General features: G+C 46.3%; 3 protein-coding genes across 3 annotated transcripts in view; 2 read left to right on the top strand and 1 right to left on the bottom strand.

Annotated features, from left to right (window-relative positions):
• The window catches only part of LOC136627503 (uncharacterized), a 41,128-nt gene extending 36,414 nt beyond the window's left edge, over positions 1-4,714 (top strand). Inside the window, exons 5-6 of the mRNA XM_066602665.1 lie at positions 4,103-4,193; positions 4,311-4,714. Of these exons, the coding sequence (XP_066458762.1) occupies positions 4,103-4,193; positions 4,311-4,515 (296 nt within the window). The 3' untranslated portion in view covers positions 4,516-4,714. The remainder of the gene's footprint in view (positions 1-4,102; positions 4,194-4,310) is intronic.
• Positions 4,715-15,628: 10,914 nt separating this feature from the next.
• On the bottom strand, positions 15,629-21,250 carry NUDT2 (nudix hydrolase 2). Its single transcript, XM_066602664.1, has 3 exons — positions 21,097-21,250; positions 18,236-18,361; positions 15,629-15,986 (listed from the first exon to the last, which is right to left on the bottom strand). Exons 2-3 carry the CDS (start codon positions 18,354-18,356, stop codon positions 15,667-15,669), a joined length of 441 nt encoding a protein of 146 aa, XP_066458761.1. The 5' UTR covers positions 18,357-18,361; positions 21,097-21,250; the 3' UTR covers positions 15,629-15,666.
• KIF24 (kinesin family member 24) overlaps positions 21,250-22,453 on the top strand; it is a 42,309-nt gene continuing 41,105 nt past the window's right edge. Inside the window, exon 1 of the mRNA XM_066602663.1 lies at positions 21,250-21,479. The gene's annotated coding sequence lies outside the window, so the exon portion shown is untranslated. The remainder of the gene's footprint in view (positions 21,480-22,453) is intronic.

The raw sequence follows: 22,453 nt of genomic DNA, 5'->3' as shown, positions 1-22,453 counted from the left end.
CTCTGGTGGGAGAGGAACCGCTGCTGCCCAATCTAAGCAGGGGCCCGAGAACAGTTCCTGGGAGTGTTCCCGCTCCTGAGCAGGTGTCATTGTAATGGAGTGAGGAGGCTGGGAGGAAGGAGGAGCAGCAGACAGAGGATTCGGATTTGCAGCACTGGACGGCGCAGAACTGTGGGTGGATGATAGCTTGCTCGAAGCACTTTCTGCCATCCAGGACAGGACCTGCTCACACTGCTCATTTTCTAATAAAGGTCTCCCGCGTGGACCCATTAATTGGGCGATGAATGTGGGGACGCCAGAAACGTGCCTCTCTCCTAATCGCGCAGCAGTCGGCTGCGACACACCTGGATCAGGAGCTCGGCCTGTGCCCACACCCTCACTTGGCCCTCCGCGTCCTCGGCCACGTCCACGTCCTCTAGGCTTACCCCTACCCCTCAGCATGCTGTATTACCAGTGATTTGATTTCCCAGGCAGGAAATAAATTGGTGCAAGCCTGCAGGCCAAATATAATGTTTTCGCTTTTTTGCAAACGGAAGACCCCACTGCGTGTATTCAATGAACAAGAAGTTTAATATCTGTGGTGTGGCCCTCAAAAAGTGTCACACAAGTATAGTGTAGCAGAGTTATTAACTCTAGCAGAGCAGGTATTTGCCAGTCAGGATACACAATGGCGCTAGGCTGCAGTAAAGCGTAGCTGGTTGCGTCAGATTTTTGTACGTTGTACACGCAGCACACACGTACACGCAGACCTTAGGACTGACACAGGCAGGCCAAATATAATTTTTTTCCTTTTTAGCTTAGGGAAGACCCTACTGCGTGTATTCAATGAACAAGAAGTTTAATATCTGTGGTGTGGCCCTCAAAAAGTGTCACACAAGTATAGTGTAGCAGAGTTATTAACTCTAGCAGAGCAGGTATTTGCCAGTCAGGATACACAATGGCGCTAGGCTGCAGTAAAGCGTAGCTGGTTGCGTCAGATTTTTGTACGTTGTACACGCAGCACACACGTACACGCAGACCTTAGGACTGACACAGGCAGGCCAAATATAATTTTTTTCCTTTTTAGCTTAGGGAAGACCCTACTGCGTATATTCAATGAACAAGAAGTTTAATATCTGTGGTGTGGCCCTCAAAAAGTGTCACACAAGTATAGTGTAGCAGAGTTATTAACTCTAGCAGAGCAGGTATTTGCCAGTCAGGATACACAATGGCGCTAGGCTGCAGTAAAGCGTAGCTGGTTGCGTCAGATTTTTGTACGTTGTACACGCAGCACACACGTACACGCAGACCTTAGGACTGACACAGGCAGGCCAAATATAATTTTTTTCCTTTTTAGCTTAGGGAAGACCCTACTGCGTGTATTCAATGAACAAGAAGTTTAATATCTGTGGTGTGGCCCTCAAAAAGTGTCACACAAGTATAGTGTAGCAGAGTTATTAACTCTAGCAGAGCAGGTATTTGCCAGTCAGGATACACAATGGCGCTAGGCTGCAGTAAAGCGTAGCTGGTTGCGTCAGATTTTTGTACGTTGTACACGCAGCACACACGTACACGGAGACCTTAGGACTGACACAGGCAGGCCAAATATAATTTTTTTCCTTTTTAGCTTAGGGAAGACCCCACTGCGTATATTCAATGAACAAGAAGTTTAATATCTGTGGTGTGGCCCTCAAAAAGTGTCACACAAGTATAGTGTAGCAGAGTTATTAACTCTAGCAGAGCAGGTATTTGCCAGTCAGGATACACAATGGCGCTAGGCTGCAGTAAAGCGTAGCTGGTTGCGTCAGATTTTTGTACGTTGTACACGCAGCACACACGTACACGCAGACCTTAGGACTGACACAGGCAGGCCAAATATAATTTTTTTCCTTTTTAGCAAAGGGAAGACCCCACTGCGTGTATTCAATGAATAATAAATGTCTTCTGGCCCTGCCTACACAATTCTATCCCTGTAGTATTAATGCCGGGTGCAATGCTCTGCACAGCCGGTTTTGAGAAAAAAAAATAAAAATGCAACACTGCTAACAGCAGCCTGGACAGTACTGCACACGGATAGAAGTGGCCCTAGAAAGGACCGTTGGGGTTCTTGAAGCCTACACTAACTCCTAACACTCTCCCTGCCTAACCCCCACTTCTGTCCCTATTGCTGGGCGCAATGCTCTGCAGATCCAATTTTGGACAAAAAAAAAAAAAAATACTGTGCTAACACAGTACTGCACACTAGTAGATGTGGCCCTGAGAAGGGCTGTTGGGGTTCTTGAAGCCTACACTGACTCCTAACGCTCTCCCTACAGCAGCACCAACAGCAGCACTTTCCCTCAGCTAAGTCACAAGGCATGTGTGGCGAGCCGCGGGAGGGGCCGACTTTTATACTCGGGTGACATCTGATCGCCCCAGCCACTCACAGCAGGGGGGTGGTATAGGGCTTGAACGTCACAGGGGGAAGTTGTAATGCCTTCCCTGTCTTTCAATTGGCCAGAAAAGCGCGCTAACGTCTCAGAGAGGAAACTGAAAGTAACCGGAACACCGCGTGGTACTGGTTACGAGTAACGAGCATCCCGAACACCCTAATATTCGCACGAATATCAAGCTCGGACGAGTACGTTCGCTCATCTCTAATTATATTCTTTTTAATTCTATGGCATTTAGAAACCCAAATAAAATTGAAAATAAGTCTCTGGACATTTGCTAAAACTATATGGGAAATTGGTATAGGTAGTGTCTGAAAGAGGTATAGTATATAGGGGAGTAGATTAATCTTAATAGCATGTATCCTTCCTACCCAGGATAATAATGGATTGTGCCACTTGGCTAGCTCCGATGAGAGTTTCTAATTCAAGGGGGGATAGTTCCATTTGTATAGAGTAGATAAAGAGGTGGTCAAACTGATGCCCAGATAAGAAATATAGTGGGGTTGATATTGAAAACCAAAGTACAAGTCAATTAGTTTTATCAAGGAGGGAGGGGAATATAAAAATGCAGTTAGGTTGTTAAATATTATTTGATTACTTATAATATTGAAACTTTAAAGGAGACAGTACACTTTTCTGTGACTCTCATACCAGGCTTAATGTTAGAATAGCGCCACCTGTAGTTTATTTCCCCAGACATTTAAGAACTAATTTTAAAATAGTGCCACATGCTGTTTACATCCCCAGATATTCCAGGACTAATGTTAGAATAGCAATACCTCTTATATGTTTCCCTGGATATTCCAGGACTAATGTTAGAATAGCACCACCCGCTATTTATGTCCCTGGATATTCCAGAACTAATGTTAGAATAGCTCCACCTGCTTATATACCCACATATTCCAGAGCTAGTTTTAGAATAGCACCATCTACTGTTTATATTCCAAGATATTTCAGGACTACTGTTGGAATAGTGCCACCTGCGTTTTTTTTTATTGGAGGGCATTCTGTGTCTGGTCCCCATCAGTAAATGCTCCATGGTGGTAACACCTACTCAGTCTTGTTTTACTGAATTATCGCTGTCTCCTGCCTTATCACTTGCCCAACATTTCTTCTGACATCAGAAAAGACAAAGCAACTTCAGAAGCAGGAATCCCTCTGTATACCCAGAAGAGCAGAGAGAGAAGCAAAACTGATCATGTGTGACCATGTACAAGACTAAGCATTTGTGACCACCTTGGAGCAATTATCGAGGTGAATACAGAATAGAAACAGCAGATGGCGCTGTTCTAACATTAGTTCTGAAATATCTGGGATATATACAGCGAGTGGTATTAGTATATTACTTCTAGCATATCTGGGATAGAAACAGCAAGTGGTGCTATTCTAACATTTATCTTGGGCAACATCAAGGACAACCAGTCACACTAAGGACAACATCTGCATGAAAGCTGTGTGGGTTTCCTCTGGGTACTCCGGTTTTCTTCCACACTCCAAAACATACTAATAGGAAACATTAAGTGAATATATATGAACACTCAACTGAGAACCTGTAGGCAAAAATGAAAATTTGGAGCTACGTATGTATCAGAAAATGGAGCTCTGATCCCTATAAAGATATAGGACAATAATTTACACTGAATTTTCAACCATGATTCACCATTTATTTAGTATTCCTCCTCTTTCCACAGGCAGTGGATGGAGAACAGCCATGTTGATTCTAAGCCCCTTCACATTTATACTGGGAGTGATCATACTAGTACTGAATGTCCGTATCAACAAGTAAGTCAAGTTTAATGAATTGCTAGAAGGATAATGCAGAATATTTGACAAAATTTGTAAATAAATGCATGTAAGGTCTGCATATTGCAGTGCTCTAAATACTATTTTACTTTACAGGAAAAGGAAACTCTTATCTGCACTGCCAAAGCATGTTAAACCTCACCATAAATTTGGTTCTCCCTATGAGCAATCCCCTTTAACTGGCAAGGTCGATCAGTCAGAGTATCCGAGTCTGGATTCCAACACACCTACCCTGAGACATGGAGAGATCTTGATTGAGTGGAAGGATGGTACAATCACTCCTCTGTATGATCATCAGTAAAAGGCCAATAGAAGACCTAGTTTTATATGAATGTATGTACTATGACCAGTCCATGCTTGTTCCAGACTCCTCATCCAATACATGACCACCCAGACCTCTTGTGTAATTGTGGAGCAACAACTGATGTCTTTTCTAGACCTTTCAAGAGTTACGGCCATTACATGTCTGTCTTTCCAACCAATAAACGACCATCTGCTTATGTTTAGTAGTTGGAGTCACAACAACCTTTGGCGTTCCAAGAGGTAAAGTACCATTAATGGGGTTGTCCAACTTTTAGCTGTTTTCAGACAGTTCTGTATATTATGCAGTGGTCCAGGTTAGTACTGCAGGCTGAACCCTTTTGAAGTGAATGGGACTCGGCCTGCACAATGTCTGAAAACTGCTAGAAGTGGCACAACCCCTTTAAGGGGCTTAGACACCTTCATTAGTTGTCTACTGAATGCTCATTAGGCAGAGTATCATGCTTCCCTATACTCATTCATGCTTGGTGTGACCTACAGTGTACGTGTCCTAAATGGGAAGAGGAGTACATACCCTTTTATACGTGCCAACTATTGGGTGGATGAACATTCTTAGAGATACTTGTTTCTGACAACTGGCCCATGTCAATTGTCTGCCAATCAAGTGGCAAAGGAATAAGCTCATTTTTCATTTTTCATTTATGTGGCCATGACATTGATCAAGTTGTCAAGTGGGTAATCCCTAGTTACCAACTACTCTACCATAAAATTAATTTTCATTCCTCTCAGAAGTGACAGCTTCCCGGGTACGAGATGTAATGGGCCCCAGGGGTGTGAGAACTCTTTTTGAATTAAAGGCTGACTCAGATCTACCAACTGGATATTGGTCCCCATAAATTCAACAGTAGATCTTACCCCTACTGAAAGCTATGTATCACCCCTGAAGTGCCTACACACATGATTTGTCTAGTCTATGGGCTACTACTATATGAACAAATGGAGAGCTTTGAACTTGGCTTAGTGGGGAAATGGGAGAGGGCATTGGGTAGATCTTTCTTTGGAGAGCTCTGGTCATACTGTCTTATAAGATGACTGTATCAAGTAGGCTACAAGAGCCCAGCTTTAGAATAGTCTTGCAATGGCGCTTTATCACGGCAATGCGACAAATCATCCCCAGATATTGGAAGCAAAATAATGCGATCCCGAGAATAGCATGGATAGAAACCAATGATGCCTTAAAACATATGGAGAAACTAAGATTCTCTGATCTTGAAGAGGAATGTACAGATTTCTACTCCACCTGGACAGTATAGCTTGCCTTTCGAGACTCACCATCTTTCCCTAGCTGGCTAGCAAGCAGGATTAGACGGGATACTCTATCTATACATCTATTTAAGAACCCAATAAACTATCTCTGTTCATGACTCACGCTCCACATCTTCACAGCTGCTCCTTTTTCTGTCTTTCTTCTCTGCTTCCCCATTTTTCATCTTCCCTGTTCTTAGGTTCCCCCAGCTCAATTACCTACCCCACCCGTTTGTTTTTTTTAAACTTAGTTTCTTACTTTCATTTATGTTTGGATTGGATGCAATTTAGGCAACGGAGAATAACACAATATGCGGATCCCTTTCCGGTTATCATAACTGGGGCCTCAGGCATATTCATACTTGAGAGGGATATACAGAGGTGGGATAGGTCACCAGCAAAATTACTTCCTCTAAGTCTATATGAAAATTTGAGTCAATTGTTATAAAGCAAAAGACAATACAAGTTACACAATGTATTTTACTAGATTGACCCGGATGTTCACTATGCAAACATAAAATGTTTTGAGAAATGGTTGTTGTGAACTTTTAAATCTGTTTGGTTAGGCGATTATTCGGTGTCACTTTATATTTGGAGCAGATATCTCTCTCTCTTTCAACACTTCTCTCTCTCACCGCTTCTCTCTTTCACCACTTCTCTCTCTCGCCGCTTCTTTCTCTCTCCTTCACCGCTTCTCTTTCACCACTTCTCTCTCTCGACGCTTCTTTCTCTCTCACCGCTTCTCTCTTTTGCTGCTTCTCTGTCTCTCTCTCTCTCGACACTTCTCTGTCTCACCAATTTTCTCTTTTTCTTGCCGCTTGAAAGTTGCGTAAAAATCACCAGTGTAAATATACCTAAGTTAGTTCCCATGAACCCGCTGTGGACCTTACCTTATTATCTCACCGTGGACCATAACATAGACAGTGAGGCCTGTAAAGGATCATCCATATCTACGAATGTCTCTTTTTGTCATGTCTGCACTGCATCTTATCTTAATATTAGTCTCCTTTCTATAAACTCATAAATTATGTTGTTTTCTTGCGTCTTTTTAGATTTTCTAAGGAAATTATAGGTAATGCATTGACAATCTGTTAGCTGCTAATAATGAAATGACTGCTAGTATAATGGCAAGTTATGCATAAGTAAAGCAGAGCCCACGCAGGCTGTTATCCAGCTTTCCATAAATCATGAAAGACATAAATCTACATTGACATGCATTGTATATTGTGTGCAGCATTTTCTGTACTGCAGTGGGCAGACATTACATTGTAGGGAATTAAATTTATAAAGTTCTACTCATACAATTCTACTGAAAAATGTACAGATTTAGGCATGGTAGATTGTGACACGCAATCTGCGTCCCATTGATGTGAACAGAAATCTGAGCCACAGTTTTCTTGGTGCAGATTTTTCCATGTACAGATTTCAAATCTAAGTTGTGGGAAAAAAAAGAAGTGACGTCACTATTGGATGTGAAAGCTGTGTCGGGATTTCTCATATGGATTAGCTCCATTGAATGGGACAATTCTGCATGTGGCAGAAATTGCGGCTCAGTTGCAGATTTCTGATGCAAATTCAGTGGCGGATCCAAGTCATATTTTCCAGCTGTGAATTATGCAGTGTGAACATACCCGTAGCGTGTGCAGTTTTTAACGGTCACTTTGTTCAAATGTCCTTATCAAAGTACTAAGGACCACTTGTCCATGAGTCCGTGTGTGAGTGTGTTACATGCTCTGCCCCTGATCGCATGATGGTGACGTCATCAAAGGTCCTCAAGCATAAAACATGCAGAGCCTGACAGCAGCTGTGTTCTCATGGGACCTGTGAGAATGTCACCATCATGTGATCAGTCATCTGGGTTCTGATCTCCTCCCGTGATCACATGGCAGCGACATCATCACAGGTCTTCAACTTTTTTAAAAACCTGCAGAGCCAGACAGAAGTCCTGTGCTTACAGGACCTAGGATGATATCACCATCATATGATCAGTCACCTGTGAGGGAGGAGTCGGGTTCACATGACCCCGTTTCTCCACTCCATGTATGCAGGACCTGTAGTTTGTTTCCCATCAGGATCTATTCAAAGAGTGTATGGGGCAGAGCCAAATATGTGTGAGACGGAGGACCAGAGCTGACCGGGGGGCACAGCAGTGTGTGTATGAGACATAGGAGCAGAGCCGTGCATGTGTGAGACGGGGGAGCAGAGCCGTGCGTGTGTGAGATGGGGAAGCAGAGCCGTGCGTGTGTGAGACGGGGGAGCAGAGCCGTGCGTGTGTGAGACGGGGGAGCAGAGCCGTGCGTGTGTGAGACGGAGGAGCAGAGCCGTGCGTGTGTGAGACGGGGGAGCAGAGCCGTGCGTGTGTGAGATGGGGAAGCAGAGCCGTGCGTGTGTGAGACAGGGGAGCAGAGCCGTGCTTGTGTGAGACGGGGGAGCAGAGCCGTGCGTGTGTGAGACGGAGGAGCAGAGCCGTGCGTGTGTGAGACGGGGGAGCAGAGCCGTGCGTGTGTGAGACGGAGGAGCAGAGCCGTGCGTGTGTGAGACGGAGGAGCAGAGCCGTGCGTGTGTGAGACGGGGGAGCAGAGCCGTGCGTGTGTGAGACGGAGGAGCAGAGCCGTGCGTGTGAGATGGAGGAGCATGTTATCAGTCGCCTGTGTGGGAGGAGCCCAGGGGGTAATCAATGTGTGCAGGACTGCTGTGTATGGGATGAAGAATGTATGTAGCGGAGCTGTGTGTGACATGCGTAAGTAGCAGAGCTGTGTGTATGACATGCATGTAGTAGACCTGTGTGTGACAACCAAATGTAGCAGAGCTGTGTGTGTGTGACTCACGCATGTAGTAGAGCTATGTGTGTGACTTACATGTAGCAGAGCTGTGTGTGACACGTGTAGGTGGCAGAGCTCTGTGTGACGCACGTGTAGTAGAGCTGTGTGTGTGATGTGCTTGCAGCAGAGCTTTGTGTGTGTGTGATGTGCATGAAGCAGAGCTGTATGTGACGTGCATGTAGCAGCGCTATATGTGAGGTACATGTAGCAGAGCTGTGTGTCGGACGTGCATGTAACAAAGCTGTGAGTGATGTGCACGTAGCAGAGCTGTGTGTGTGATGTGAACGTAGCAGAGCTGTGTGGCACATTGTGCCACCAGAAACACTGGTACTATAATTTCCAAATAATTACTAGTAATAATATGACTTCAATGAGGTAAAACTTCAGCAAACAATGTAAGACTTAAAAGTTTTATAGGCTTAGGACAGGGCCAAATTGTGATTGGGTCCGACATTTGGGACACACGCTTTCCAGGAAAACGAAAGAGCCATAACATTTTCTTGACTTGAATCTGAGAGACCCTCACTGAAGCGCCCACAGCACTTACAGGATTGACGTTGTCCCTTCTTCACGGGGGTCGCCCATTCATCACAAACCGATGGTGTATCTTAAAGGGTTTTTTGGGTCTAAGATATTAATGACTTATCTTCACGATAGGTCATCAACATAAGATCTGTGGGGGGTCTGCCAGTCGGGACCCACATCGATCAGCTGTGTGAAGAGGTTGTACAGCTTGTGCAAATGCTGCAGCCTCTTTCAGGTCTGTTACATCATGTTCATCGTTCACATGACCTAAGAGCAGCTCAGTACCATTTACGTTAATGAGATTGATCTACCATGCAGGCATAGCTGCTATGAAACATACGGAGCTGCTACTGCCTGGTATGCACTGTAGTGGCTGTGACGCTCACCTAAGCGCCACAACCAGTTCAAACAGCTGATTAGTGGGGGTCCTAAGCAGTGATCTGATATTGATGACATATCCGAGACAGGTCATCAATATCTATGTTCCAGAAAACCCCTTTAAGGTCTTTATCATACAATTTCAAAGAAGTACTGTAGTGGCGCAGCTTTGGGCGTATGTACATTTACAGTCCCTTCCCTATTTTAGATCTGGCTATGTGCCAGCCTTGACTGTAGTTCTCCCATTTTACTGTCTGGCTATCTGAATTATGATCTTAACTTTGTGGATATTTTTCAAACTCTATTCGGATCGGGTTTCTCTGGTGGTAACGAGTAGGACATCTCACCCTCCTCGCGGTTACACTCACTGGGAGAACTAGAACAATCCGCTGATAACAGATGGTGCGTTGCCATTTAAAAGTGATATTTGAGACCGGTGCGTAGCGATGTGTCCAGACTGGATAAGACAGGAAAGAAAGAAATATCTGTCTGCTCACATTTATTTTTACTGGAAGATTTTAAGGGAATCCGTCAGCAGGAAACTGGTATGTCAGCTGCCACCGCGCTGGTAGACCGCATCTGAATAACCTTACAAACTTCTTTGTGCCTTTAAAAAGGCAAGTAACAGCTAGTCAAACTTCATATCCAACACACCTGATATACTGATGCGTCGCCTCTAGTCAAAGAGGTGGCACCACCATCACTCTGAGTCAAAACGTCCCATGGGACAGCCGGCCTTCTCTGCCTCAAGCTGCCACCCCAATTGCGAATATGTCAGCGCTCGCAGCGCCGAAATCTCTTGCATTTGACGTACGCCTCCCGTCTCGTTTTCCAGCCCATGCACAGTAAATTGAGGTGCAGACGCCTCAACTTCGCCGATGCCATGCACATGCGCTGATGTATTCGCCAAGGGGGTGGTGGCGATAGGCAGAAGAGGACGGTTGTTAAATAGGTCAACACAACTAATGTAATAAGCTGTTTCTCCAAATTCAACATGAATAACCTTAAAAGTCACAGTTGGTGGTGAATTTGGAGAAACCACGTGTTATATTAGTTGTGTTGGGCTATCTAAATTGTTCTTGTTTGACTGTTTTGGTCTTTTTTTAACTGCTAAAAGTTTGTAAATTTGGCAAATAAATCCAATTTGCAATGAGGAGATAATATTGATTGTAACTATAAAATAATAACTTAGGGCAATTCCACAGGAGCTATTAAAGTGTTCAGATTCTCGCATCCAGCAGGAATCTCAATGATTACCACTCAGTGTAAACGAATGCCTCAACTGAACGACAAACAAGAATTTGTTCACTTCTCATCATTGTTCAGTTTTTGCATACATAAAACTGATCGGCCCATGTAAATAGGCAGTCATTCATTTATGAAGACTGCCTGTTTACTGTGAATGGAGGCCAGTGGGCCAGAACAATTCCGACTTGCTCCACCTCTATTCACTCAGTGATGCTCGTTCCTGTGTGAAATCACAGGAAGGATTAGCACTGGCATAACGGGCATCTGCGTCCAATTGTTGGCCCATATAAAGAGGCCCTTAATTACAATATAGGCTAGTGTTACATGGTGACTGAGATATGGGTCATGTGACCAAAGATCACTGTATAGACCAGTTATCTCATTGAAGTCACGGCAGGTTGCTTTACAACTTGTAAGTAGCCATGCGGGATTTGGAAAAAGCGGCCATGTTCGTCTATCCTGTATGAACCCATTAGGTCCTAAAAAACTCTTCTATTACACAACATCAAGAAGTTAGAATTCTAATTGCTATTTTATAACAACACTCCAGTTTTAATGTTTCAGATCCTTTTCCAAGGACCATTACTTCACTTTTACCAGTAGAGGCACTGCATAAGTGAGAAAAGCTCATGGTAGCTCATTGATTAGTGCCTTGCAGCACTGCAGTTCTGGGTTCAAATCTGGCCAAGGACAAATCCTGCATGGAGTTTGTATGTTCTCCCTATGTTTGCACAGGTTTCTTCCAGGTAATCCAATTTCCTCCGACACTCCAAAAACATACTAATAGGTGAATTTGGAAATTAGATTATGAGCCTCAGTGGAAACAAGTAGTGACGTACTGTAAGTGATGTCAATGTGTTGTCTTCCTGGCGCTCGAGTTCGACACATCGCGGATCGGATTGACAGATTACTGGGAGGGGCTGGTGAGGATCCAGTGGTCATGGTGCACATTGGCACCAATGAACAAGTTAGAGGTCAATGGAGGACCCTCAAAAATGATTTCAGGGACTTAGGGTCCAAGCTTAGGGCGAGGACCTCCAGGGTAGTTTTCTCAGAAATACTACCTGTACCTAAAGCCACACTAGAAAGGCAGCAGGATCTTAGGGAGGTAAACAAGTGGCTCCGGAATTGGTGTAAGAAGGAGGGATTTGGGTTCCTGGAGAACTAGGCTGACTTTGCTGTCGGCTACAGGCTCTACCGTAGGGACGGGCTGCATCTTAATGGGGAGGATGCAGCTGTGCTGGGGGAAAAGATGGCTGGAAGGCTGGAGGAGTGTTTAAACTAGGGACTGGGGGGGAGGGTAAAATGAGAAATAGTGGGGTAGCCAGTGTAACTACCGATCCGGGTCCAAGCAAAGAGAATGGGGGTCGAGCAGGGGGTGGGGTTAGTACAGTTAGAACTGATAGATCAGCCATAAGTACGAATAGCAACAAAACAAATTTAAAAAACAAAAAAAATGATATAAATTGTATGACCACAAATGCAAGAAGTCTGATCGGTAAAGTGGGTGAGCTTGAAGCGAGAATGACTGATGAAAACTATGATATAGTCGGAATTACGAAAACATGGCTTGATGATAAGTGCGATTGGGCGGTGAATTTGCAGGGGTACAATCTCTTCAGAAGAGACCGAAGGAACCAGAAAGGGGGAGGGGTATGTCTGTACGTCAAATCGAACTTGAAGCCGAGGCTACGGGAGGATATAGGGGTAGGAGACGAACAGGTGGAATCTCTGTGGGTAGAAATACAGGGAGGAAAAAATAACAAAATCCTGATAGGGGTCTTCTATCGACCACCAAAAGCAACAGAAGAAACTGAAAACTTACTACTAAGGCAGATAGAAGAGGTGTCAAAGCGAAACGAAGTAATTATCATGGGGGACTTTAATTACCCAGATATAACATGGGAGAAGGAAACCTGCAAATCTCACAGGGGTGACAAATTCTTGAGAGTAATTAAAGACAATTACCTGAACCAACTTGTGCAGGGACCAACAAGAGGGAGGGCCATTCTGGACCTAGTACTAACCAACAAACCGGACCGAATAACGGGGGTGCAGGTTGAGGGGCACTTGGGGAACAGTGACCACAATATAATCAACTTCCAGCTGTCAATCAATAGGAAGCCTTATCAGGGAATGACAAAGAAACTAAACTTTAGTAAAGCAAAATTTGATGAGCTTAGAACTACTATCGGTAACATTAATTGGGACAACATTCTCAAAAATATCAGTACGGAGGACAAATGGGAAAAGTTCAAAAGGATCCTAATCGCCTCATGTGAGCAGTTCATTCCCTTTAAAAATAAAAGAAACTCAGCTAAAAGGAAACCAATGTGGCTCGACAAGACGGTAAGAGGGGCAATAAACGAAAAAAAGAAAGCGTTCAAACTACTAAAGCAACAAGGCAGCGAAGAAGCGCTACAATCATACAGGGAAAAAAACAAAATATGCAAAGATAAGATCAAAACTGCTAAGGAGGAAGCAGAAAGACGGATCGCCAAAGAGAGCAAAAACAACCCGAAGCTATTTTTCAACTACATTAACAGCAAAAGGATATGCAGGGAGAGCGCTGGCCCTTTAAAAAACAATGCAGGAGAAATCATTGATGATGACAAAGGGAAAGCAAATCTACTAAACAGTTTCTTCTCAAGTGTATTCACCAAAGAAAAGGAAATGCCACACGAGATGCAGGAGAATAAAACAAACCTCTCACAAAATATCTCATACCTAACGCAGGAGGAGGTTCGGAAGCGTCTAAAGAAAACTAAAATTGATAAATCGCCGGGCCCAGATGGATTACACCCAAGGATACTAAGGGAACTAAGTGATGAGATAGCTAGGCCGCTATACCTAATATTTCTAGACACTATCAAGACCGGTGTAGTACCATTGGATTGGCGCATTGCCAACATGGTTCCAATTTACAAAAAAGGGAGCAAAAGTGAGCCTGGTAACTACAGGCCAGTAAGTCTCACTTCAGTAACAGGAAAATATTCGAGGGGATTCTGAGAGACGCCATCGATGAGTACCTCAAGGAGATTAAGGGAATAACTCCTCACCAGCATGGATTCATGAAGGGTCGCTCATGTCAGACAAATCTGATCAGTTTCTACGATGAAGTAAGCTCTAAGCTGGACCAGGGAGAATCTATTGATCTCGTATATCTGGACTTCTCTAAAGCCTTTGACACCGTGCCACATAATAGGCTAATATACAAAATGAGGCAGCTCGGACTGGGCGAAAACGTGTGTAAGTGGGTAAAAAATTGGCTCAATGATAGAAAGCAGAGGGTGGTAATAAATGGCTCATACTCTGATTGGACCACAGTCGCTAGCGGGGTGCCACAGGGTTCAGTATTAGGCCCCACTCTGTTCAACATATTTATCAATGACCTGATAGAGGGGCTGCACAGCAAAATATCAATATTTGCAGATGACACAAAATTATACAATATAATTAATGCAACGGAGGACAATGTGCGGCTACAAACGGACCTGGATAAGATGGGGGCTTGGGCAGAAAAATGGCAAATGAAGTTCAATGTTGAAAAATGTAAGACTACGCACATGGGCAGGAGAAATGGATGTCACCAATATACACTTAATGGAATACCACTAGGGAAAAGTGATATGGAAAAGGATCTGGGGGTATTAGTGGATAATAGACTAAACTGGAGTAACCAATGCCAGTCAGCTGCTGCAAAGGCAAATAAAGTCTTGGGGTGCATGAAAAGAGGTATAGGGGCGAAGGACGAGAACATTATCCTTCCATTATATAACGCACTTGTCAGGCCTCACATGGAATACTGTGTACAGTTCTGGACACCAGTGCTCAGGAAAGATGTCACAGTGCTTGAGGGGATTCAAAGAAGGGCAACTAAACTAATACATGGAATGACGGGACTGGAATATCCAGAGAGGCTATCCAAATTGGGATTATTTACTCTAGAAAAAAGAAGGTTAAGGGGCGACCAAATAACTACGTATAAATATACTAGGGGACAATACAAGGATCTCTCCCAAGATCTGTTTACACCCAGGACCACGACGGTAACAAGAGGACATGCGCTACGATTAGAGGAAAGTAGGTTTCATCACCAACATAGAAGGGGATTCTTTACTGTAAGAGCAGTTAGACTGTGGAACTCTCTACCGGAGGAAGTGGTGATGGCAAAATTCATAGAGGAGTTTAAAAGGGGACTTGATGTCTTTCTGGAGAAGAAGGATATTACAGGATATAAATATTAGGTTAAGTGTCAATCCTGGTTTACAGGCAGGTAGGAACTATTAGGGGTTGATCCAGGGAACAGTCTGATTGCCACTAGGGAGTCGGGAAGGAATTTTTCCCCCAAAAGGGCTAATTGACTTCTGGCCTTGGGGTTTTTTGCCTTCCTCTGGATCAACACAGTAGGATAGACAGGCTGGACTAGATGGACATTGTCTTCAATCGGCCTTACATACTATGTTACTATGTAATCTCTGTACAACACTGCGGAATATGTATGTGCTGTACAAATTTGTAAAATAGATAAAATTAATAAAACCCCTTGGTGCAAAATTCTGTACATACATCTTTACGTCATGCAATGCTTTATGTTAAGGCATCACGCCATTCATGTACCTAACTGTGACTGACAGCTGTTATGGCCAGGATCAGAGAAGCGATTGATCGTCACTTACCATTACGGGAATATCCCTTAAAAAAAAAAAAGTATTTCAAAGCCCCCAAATGCACGACATTCTTGAAGACATAAAGCAGCTTTTACGATAACCAGTAGAGCAATTACATACAAGATCCCTAATAATACAGCGCCATATGGCATCGTCTTCTCCGTCTTTTTATTACTATATTCTTTTAAAAAATATGAGACACACATTGGACTAATCATTTATGATAACAGTATGAATACAACATCAAGGCTTTGTTTGGCCCTGTAGGAATTGATAGGCTTCGTTCAGTGTATCCTGCATATCCTGGTATCCGGAGTAGGCACATGCCTCCTTCAGCCGCAGCCAGCGGTAATCCTGGTGCTCATGTGAGAGCTTCACTTGCGCGTTTCGATCTATCAGCTCCCCCAGCCAGTAGATGACCGTCTTTGGCTTGTCATTGACCTTGTAATTTAATTCCTTTCTGAATCCATCCACAATATGGAACTGGCTGGGCTGCAATCCGGCCTCCTCCTCGGTCTCACGTAACGCTGTTGTCATGTCATCTTCTCCGGGGTCAACGTGGCCTAAGGTAAAAATAGGCAAAATCTTGGTTTGTGTTCTTCTTTTTATGCATCTTTGCACCCTTCCTGGTCCGTCATGTACTCTGAACTGTTTGTTAGATGAGAGATGGGGAGGGGGTGACCTGTGACAACCCTGTTTATCGTTTTCTTTGACATTGTATAAATAAAGTTTATTGACGTGAGCTTAATACATGTCACAGAGAACAGATCATGAAGACCACAACATTACATAAACAGGACGCTCACATCAATAAGTGTACACAATTCAAAGAGTAACTGCAGTTTTTGCAAACTTTTGACATGTCAAAAGTTTTGATCAGTAGGGGTCCTGCTGCTGAAAGGAGGAGACTGCAACGATCACCTGAGTGCTGCGCCCCTTCGGCTGTCTTCATTGCCTGATGGCTCCTCTCGGCAGCTGTAGACGGATACATTGAGATCTATAAAAGATGTCTATAAACCTCTGTTCATCTTCAGCTGCCAAGAACACACCGAAGGGGCGCAGTGCTCAGGTGTGCGCGACAGCCCCCTCGTTTTAGTGATCACTGAGCATAACAGCAGCAGGACCCTTATTAATCACAATTTGTGATGCCACTTGTAAAAAGTGCAGTAAGTCTCTAACCCCCTAAGGGCTCATGTCCACGGGCAAAATATGATTTAAGATCCGCAGCGGATCTCCCGCATGCGGATCCGCATCCCATAGGGATGCATTGACCACCCGCGGGTAGATAAATACCCGCGGATCGTCAATAAAAGGGATTTTAAAAAAAATGGAGCATGGAAAAATCCGGACCATGCTCCATTTTCGTGCGGGTCTCCCGCGGGGACGGCTCCCGCGGGCTTCTATTGAAGCCTATGGAAGCCGTCCGGATCCGCGGGAGACCTAAAATAGGAATTTAAAGTATTTACCATCCGGCGCGGGCGGGGAAGGTCAGCTGTTCCTCACGGCCACATCTTCCTTGCTTCGGCTCGGCGGATGTGCCCGGCGCATGCGCGCGGCACGTCGGCGACGTGCCGGCGACGTGCCGCCGGCGTCAGGAATTCATCCGCCGGCCGAAAATGAAGATCCGGCCGTGAGGAACAGCTGATCTTCTCCGCCCGCGCCGGATGGTAAATACTTTTAAATTCTTATTTTCGGCGCTCATGTCCGCGGGGCAGGAGTGACCCGCTGCAGATTCTACATGTAGAATCTGCAGCGGATCTGATTTTCCCCGTGGACATGAGGCCTAAGGACATGGCCTATTTTTGCCCAAAGGATGCAACGATTTTTGAGGGATTTTCATCTCCACTTTTTCAAAAACCATAAGGCCGGCTGAACACGGCCGTGACGGGCTACGCCGCGGAATATTCCACGGCGAAGCCCGTCACGGCGCCCCCCAGAGACCCCATACTTACCAGCGGATCCGCCGTTCTGGGTCCCGCATGACGTTTCCCCGCCCACCGCCGCCGCGTCATGTGCCGACCCCCTATGTTAGCTCACAATTCACTAATCTGGTCTACAAAAATAGATTTTCTAAAGTAGACAAACCCTTAAAATTAAGAAAATGCTCAAAAAAATTATATCTCTGGGTATTCCTTCTCAACTTAATTAAACATCCCTAAATGGTGATTTTTAGAAAAAATACCAATTAACAAGGGGCATGACAGTCAGCCCATAGTCATCACTTTGATGCTTATTCCCCTCCAAACTGCAGTGCTCTTTATTTTGGTGCCAACAAAGTATTTTGAAAGTAAAAACACAACATGTCTGACCCTTATTTTATCTGATGGCAGACAATAGGGGAATGTCACTAGACAGAGCCCTTAAAAAGAGTTGTCCAGCTTTTAATTACTGATGACCTATCCTCAGGATAGTGGGCTTGTCCACAAAGCTGACCTGTGCCGGAAGCATACAGCTCCAGTCCCACTGCAGTGGTCAGGCTTGGTATTACAGGTAAAACTCATATGCACTTTATTGGGAACTTGGCCTGCAATATTTAGCCGCACCACTACAGAGACAACAGAGCTATCTGCTGACAACACAGACCAGCTCCATGGACTAGCACACGAGCCCAGCAAACAGCTGGTAAAGGAGGGAGAGTCCTAGACGATGGACCCCTACTGATCTACTATTGATGGCCTATTAATAGTTAAAATCTGGGCAACCCCTTTAAATTGGGCATACAAGGGATAGAGACAAGAGGCCTCCTCTCACTAAAGTTTAGGAAGACCGATCTGTGCTCTGGCCACAAGTTTTCTAAAGTTAACGCTCATACCTTTTGGAGGGGTCCAATGATGAATTCCATAAGACGTCTGAAGGAGAAGGAACTCAATATCACTAACAGAGGCCACTAGGATCTTTCTGAAGATGATCAGGCCGCAGGCTCTCACTGCCATGGTCTCTGCAAACACAGGAATTCCATGGAATATCAATGTTACATAAAGTCATCGATCTAAAGCCTCCACATTATAGAGTTAAAGGGATTGTCCGTGACTTTTACTGTTGATGATCTATCACTGATTGGTGGAGGTCCGCAGCTCGGGATCCCTGCTGATCAGCGCTAGAAGCAGACAACACTTTCAATGTTGCGGTTTGGTACTGCATTGAATTCAATGGAAGCTGTGCCTGCAGTACCAATCCCAGGCTGCAATACGGACAGTGCTGTCTGCACTGCTGACAACCAGCTGATCGGTGGGGATCCAAAGCGGTGGACACCCGCCGATCAACTAGTGATGATGTATCTTGAGGATAGGTCGTCAATAGTAAAAGTTCTGGACAGCCCCTTTAATATAATCTCAAATGCAGTGAACAATATATCAAAAGTAGACAATCCCTTTAAAGGGATTATCTAGTCTTTATCTAAAGCTTTAGGCTGGGTTCTCACACACCGGAATCCTGGTGGAAATCTTGCGGTTTGGCCGGTGATCCCATAGAGGAGAGCGTGGCCGCAACGGAAAAAATAAATAAAATGAACATGCTGCGGTCAGGGAATCCGCGCCGCAACGCCAGCTTTGCCACGACGGATTAGCCGTCCCGTTTGGACGAGATTTCTGAGAAATCTCATCCACATGGCTGACTAATCGCAGGATTAGCGGCCGCAGGCGGATTTGCCGCGGCGAAATTCCAAACAGACTTTCCGTGGCAAATCCGCCCTCTGTGAACCCAGCCTAAAGGTTTTTTTATTAGAACCCCTGAGGTGTGGCAGTGGGGGGGGGGGACACATTATATGTAGACAAAATAAACCAAAAGACTCAGCTCGCGCTGCACGCTGCTCTCCGTCGCAACGAACTGCTGCTCCGGTCTCTGTTTACTTTGAGCTGCAGGGGTCCCATGGAATATGTACTATTGCTTCAGCCAATAGGAGGCCGGCGGGGATGTATTCAGCGATGTCCTGTAAACCTGCCTCGGGGCCTATACATTAGAAGCCCATGTGACGGGTTTACAGGATGTCACCAGGCCTTCTGGTGGGTGACATCATCTGTCGGATACCATGGCCATCGGGAGTATATTGATTTTATATAATTTTGGGCACGGGGAGCCTGGAAGTATATAAAATCAATAATTCGGAAAACCCCTTTAGGGTCTATTTACAGGTTGTAGATTTGCAACAGATTTCGTCCTTCCAATTGAATATAAATTGAAGGGGTGAAATCTACTGCAAATCTGCGACAAAATCCTTAAGGCTGGATTCACACAGGGCAGATCTGCTGCAGAATTTCCCTGCGGAATTTCGCTGCAACTAATCTGCCTGCGGCCGCTAATGCCGTACAAAGCCAGCCATTTGGACGAGATTTGTCAAAAATCTCATCCACACGGGGCGGACAATCAGTTGTGGCAAAGCCAACGCGGATTCCCAGGATGCAGCATGTCATTTCTTTTTTTTTCCGTTGCGGCCCCGCTCCTCTCTATGAGAGAGCCAGCTGCAATGGAAAAGCATGTGGCTAAGCCGCTCCAAAACAAGCAGCTAAGTGCCGCAGATTTTGAAGCTGCGCTTATTTCGCGGAAATATCACAGTTTTTCGCTGCGGCGAAACCGCAAGATTTTAGCTGGGAAAGCGTCCCGTGGAAACACAGCATTAGGGCTTATTTAGACGACCGTATATCGGCTCGGTTTTCACGCCGAGCCGATATACGGTGTCCTTGTCTGCTGGGGGAGGGGGGGAGGATGGAAGAGCCAGGAGCAGAAACTGCGCTCCCGTCCCTTCCCCGCCCCTATTTGCAATGGGAGGGGCGGAGCTAAGCGGTGGTACTTAGCCCCGCCCCCATCTTTTGCAAATAGTGGAGGAGCGGAGAGGGGGCAGGAGCTCAGTTCCTTCTCCTGGCTCTTCCATCCTCCTCCCCCTGCAGACAAGGACATCGTATATCGGCTTGGCGTGAAAACCGAGCCGATATACGGTCGTGTGAAATAGCCCTAAGGGTGCGTTCACATGTCGCGGATTTGTTGCAGATTTTCACCAGCAAATTTCACCCTTTTAATCTGAATTAAATTGAAAGGGTGAAATCACCTGCAGATTTCACCAAAATCTGCAGCAAATCCACGACATGTGACTGTACCCTAGAGGTATCCGCATGGGGGGAGATCAGATTACCTGCCACGTCCGGCAGTTCTATAGAGATGACTGCCATTGCATTCCTATGGGAGGCTCAAGCCTCTTGTTCTTGTGATTGATAGTCGTCCAAGTGGTTGGACTGCCAGCGACCACGATCTCAACCTGCTTCTTACTTTTGCCATTTGTGGCATGGACCTGAGTCATAGCGCAACCGTATTAAAAACGGCGAGATTGCCAGATTGCGGGCTACACTGGCAGGTTTGGTCGCTCGGCCAAAATCGCCATGTAGCCTAAATAGTAACATCCAATTCCTAAGGGAATGTCTGGGGAAAGGGCTACAACACGGATATAGGAAAAAGGATTCTTTACAGTAAGAGCACTACAACCATGGGATGTTAAACTTCTCTATTCTAATAGATCCTGAGAGTTAGATTATCGTCCTCGTGGGCTCAGAGAGGATGTTTCTCTCCAAGCTGTGGATACAAGAGCTCTGCAGCAGCTGGATTCGTTTTCGTGGAGAAAGTCACACTAGATGGTATATAAATTCATCTAAGCAAATCATATATTGCCCCAACTTCCATACATACCCAGAACCGGCAGTACTGCGCATGCGCGGCCGGAACACGGAAGCGTAGGAGAGCCGCATCATGTGACTTGGTAATGCAACGGCGATCTTGCTTGTGGGCGCGCGGAAATCAGTTCGTGTTGTGTGCTTTAACGGTTTTTGGCCGGGATGTGGTGAGCAGGGAGCTTATAACCGGCGTCCGGTCCGCGCAGGTAGTAATGTACACGGAAGTTCGCCAAGGTCACGTGTGTATAGTAGTAGGTCCCGCCCCGAGGATGCTAGGATTGGCTAGCCTGGAGCGGTGTTGTCATGGAGACGGGAACAGCTGTAGTGGTGCTCCTCCTGACCGTTGGAGGTAGAGCGGGGAAAAGAGAGCGAAGTGTCACCGTGGGCTCCGGGCTGACGGTAGGTACTTACCGCTGACTGAGTGCGGCCCTCCGTGGGCTTCGGGCTGTATCATGTAATATGGGGGCTCTGCTTGGAGCTAGAAGGACAACACATGTTTCCGGCATGGATGGCGGTCGGGGTTCAGGTGGCGCTGGGTTTTAAGGCTTCACACGGGGGTTAGGGCGGTTCTTGGGGTTAAGAACTGCACTTGGTGGTTGAGGAGGCACTGGAGGGTTAAGTCGTCTCGGGGTTTTAAGGTTGCACTGGGGATTAAGGTGGTACTGGGGGGTGCTGCGCTTGGGGGGTGAGGTGGTACTGGGGGGTGCTGCGCTTGGGGGGTGAGGTGGTACTGGGGGGTGCTACGCTTGGGGGGTGAGGTGGTACTGGGGGGTGCTGCGCTTGGGGGGGTGAGGTGGTACTGGGGGGTGCTGCGCTTGGGGGGGTGAGGTGGTACTGGGGGGTGCTGCGCTTGGGGGGGTGAGGTGGTACTGGGGGGTGCTGCGCTTGGGGGGGTGAGGTGGTACTGGGGGGTGCTGCGCTTGGGGGGGTGAGGTGGTACTGGGGGGTGCTGCGCTTGGGGGGGGTGAGGTGGTACTGGGGGGTGCTGCGCTTGGGGGGTGAGGTGGTACTGGGGGGGTGCTGCGCTTGGGGGGTGAGGTGGTACTGGGGGGGTGCTGCGCTTGGGGGGGGTAAGGTGGTACTGGGGGGGTGAGGTGGTACTGGGGGGGTGCTGCGCTTGGGGGGTGAGGTGGTACTGGGGGGGTGCTGCGCTTGGGGGGTGAGGTGGTACTGGGGGGGTGCTGCGCTTGGGGGGTGAGGTGGTACTGGGGGGGTGCTGCGCTTGGGGGGTGAGGTGGTACTGGGGGGGTGCTGCGCTTGGGGGGTGAGGTGGTACTGGGGGGGTGCTGCGCTTGGGGGGTGAGGTGGTACTGGGGGGGTGCTGCGCTTGGGGGGTGAGGTGGTACTGGGGGGGTGCTGCGCTTGGGGGGTGA

This window comes from Eleutherodactylus coqui, chromosome 5 (assembly GCF_035609145.1).
Source record: "Eleutherodactylus coqui strain aEleCoq1 chromosome 5, aEleCoq1.hap1, whole genome shotgun sequence".
Lineage (NCBI taxonomy): Eukaryota > Metazoa > Chordata > Amphibia > Anura > Eleutherodactylidae > Eleutherodactylus > Eleutherodactylus coqui.
The sequence above is the reverse complement of the archived record's forward strand: the minus strand, read 5'-3'. Positions and strand labels throughout refer to the sequence as shown.

What these genes read in the sequence shown, in the direction of transcription:
- NUDT2 (XM_066602664.1), bottom strand. Translation starts at nt 18,356, where the DNA reads ATGGCAGTGAGAGCCTGCGGCCTGATCATCTTCAGAAAGATCCTAGTG. An exon ending in TCATTGGACCCCTCCAAAAG is followed by an intron (nt 15,987 to 18,235) that starts GTATGAGCGTTA and finishes TTTTTACCTTAG; the next exon opens with GCCACGTTGACCCCGGAGAA.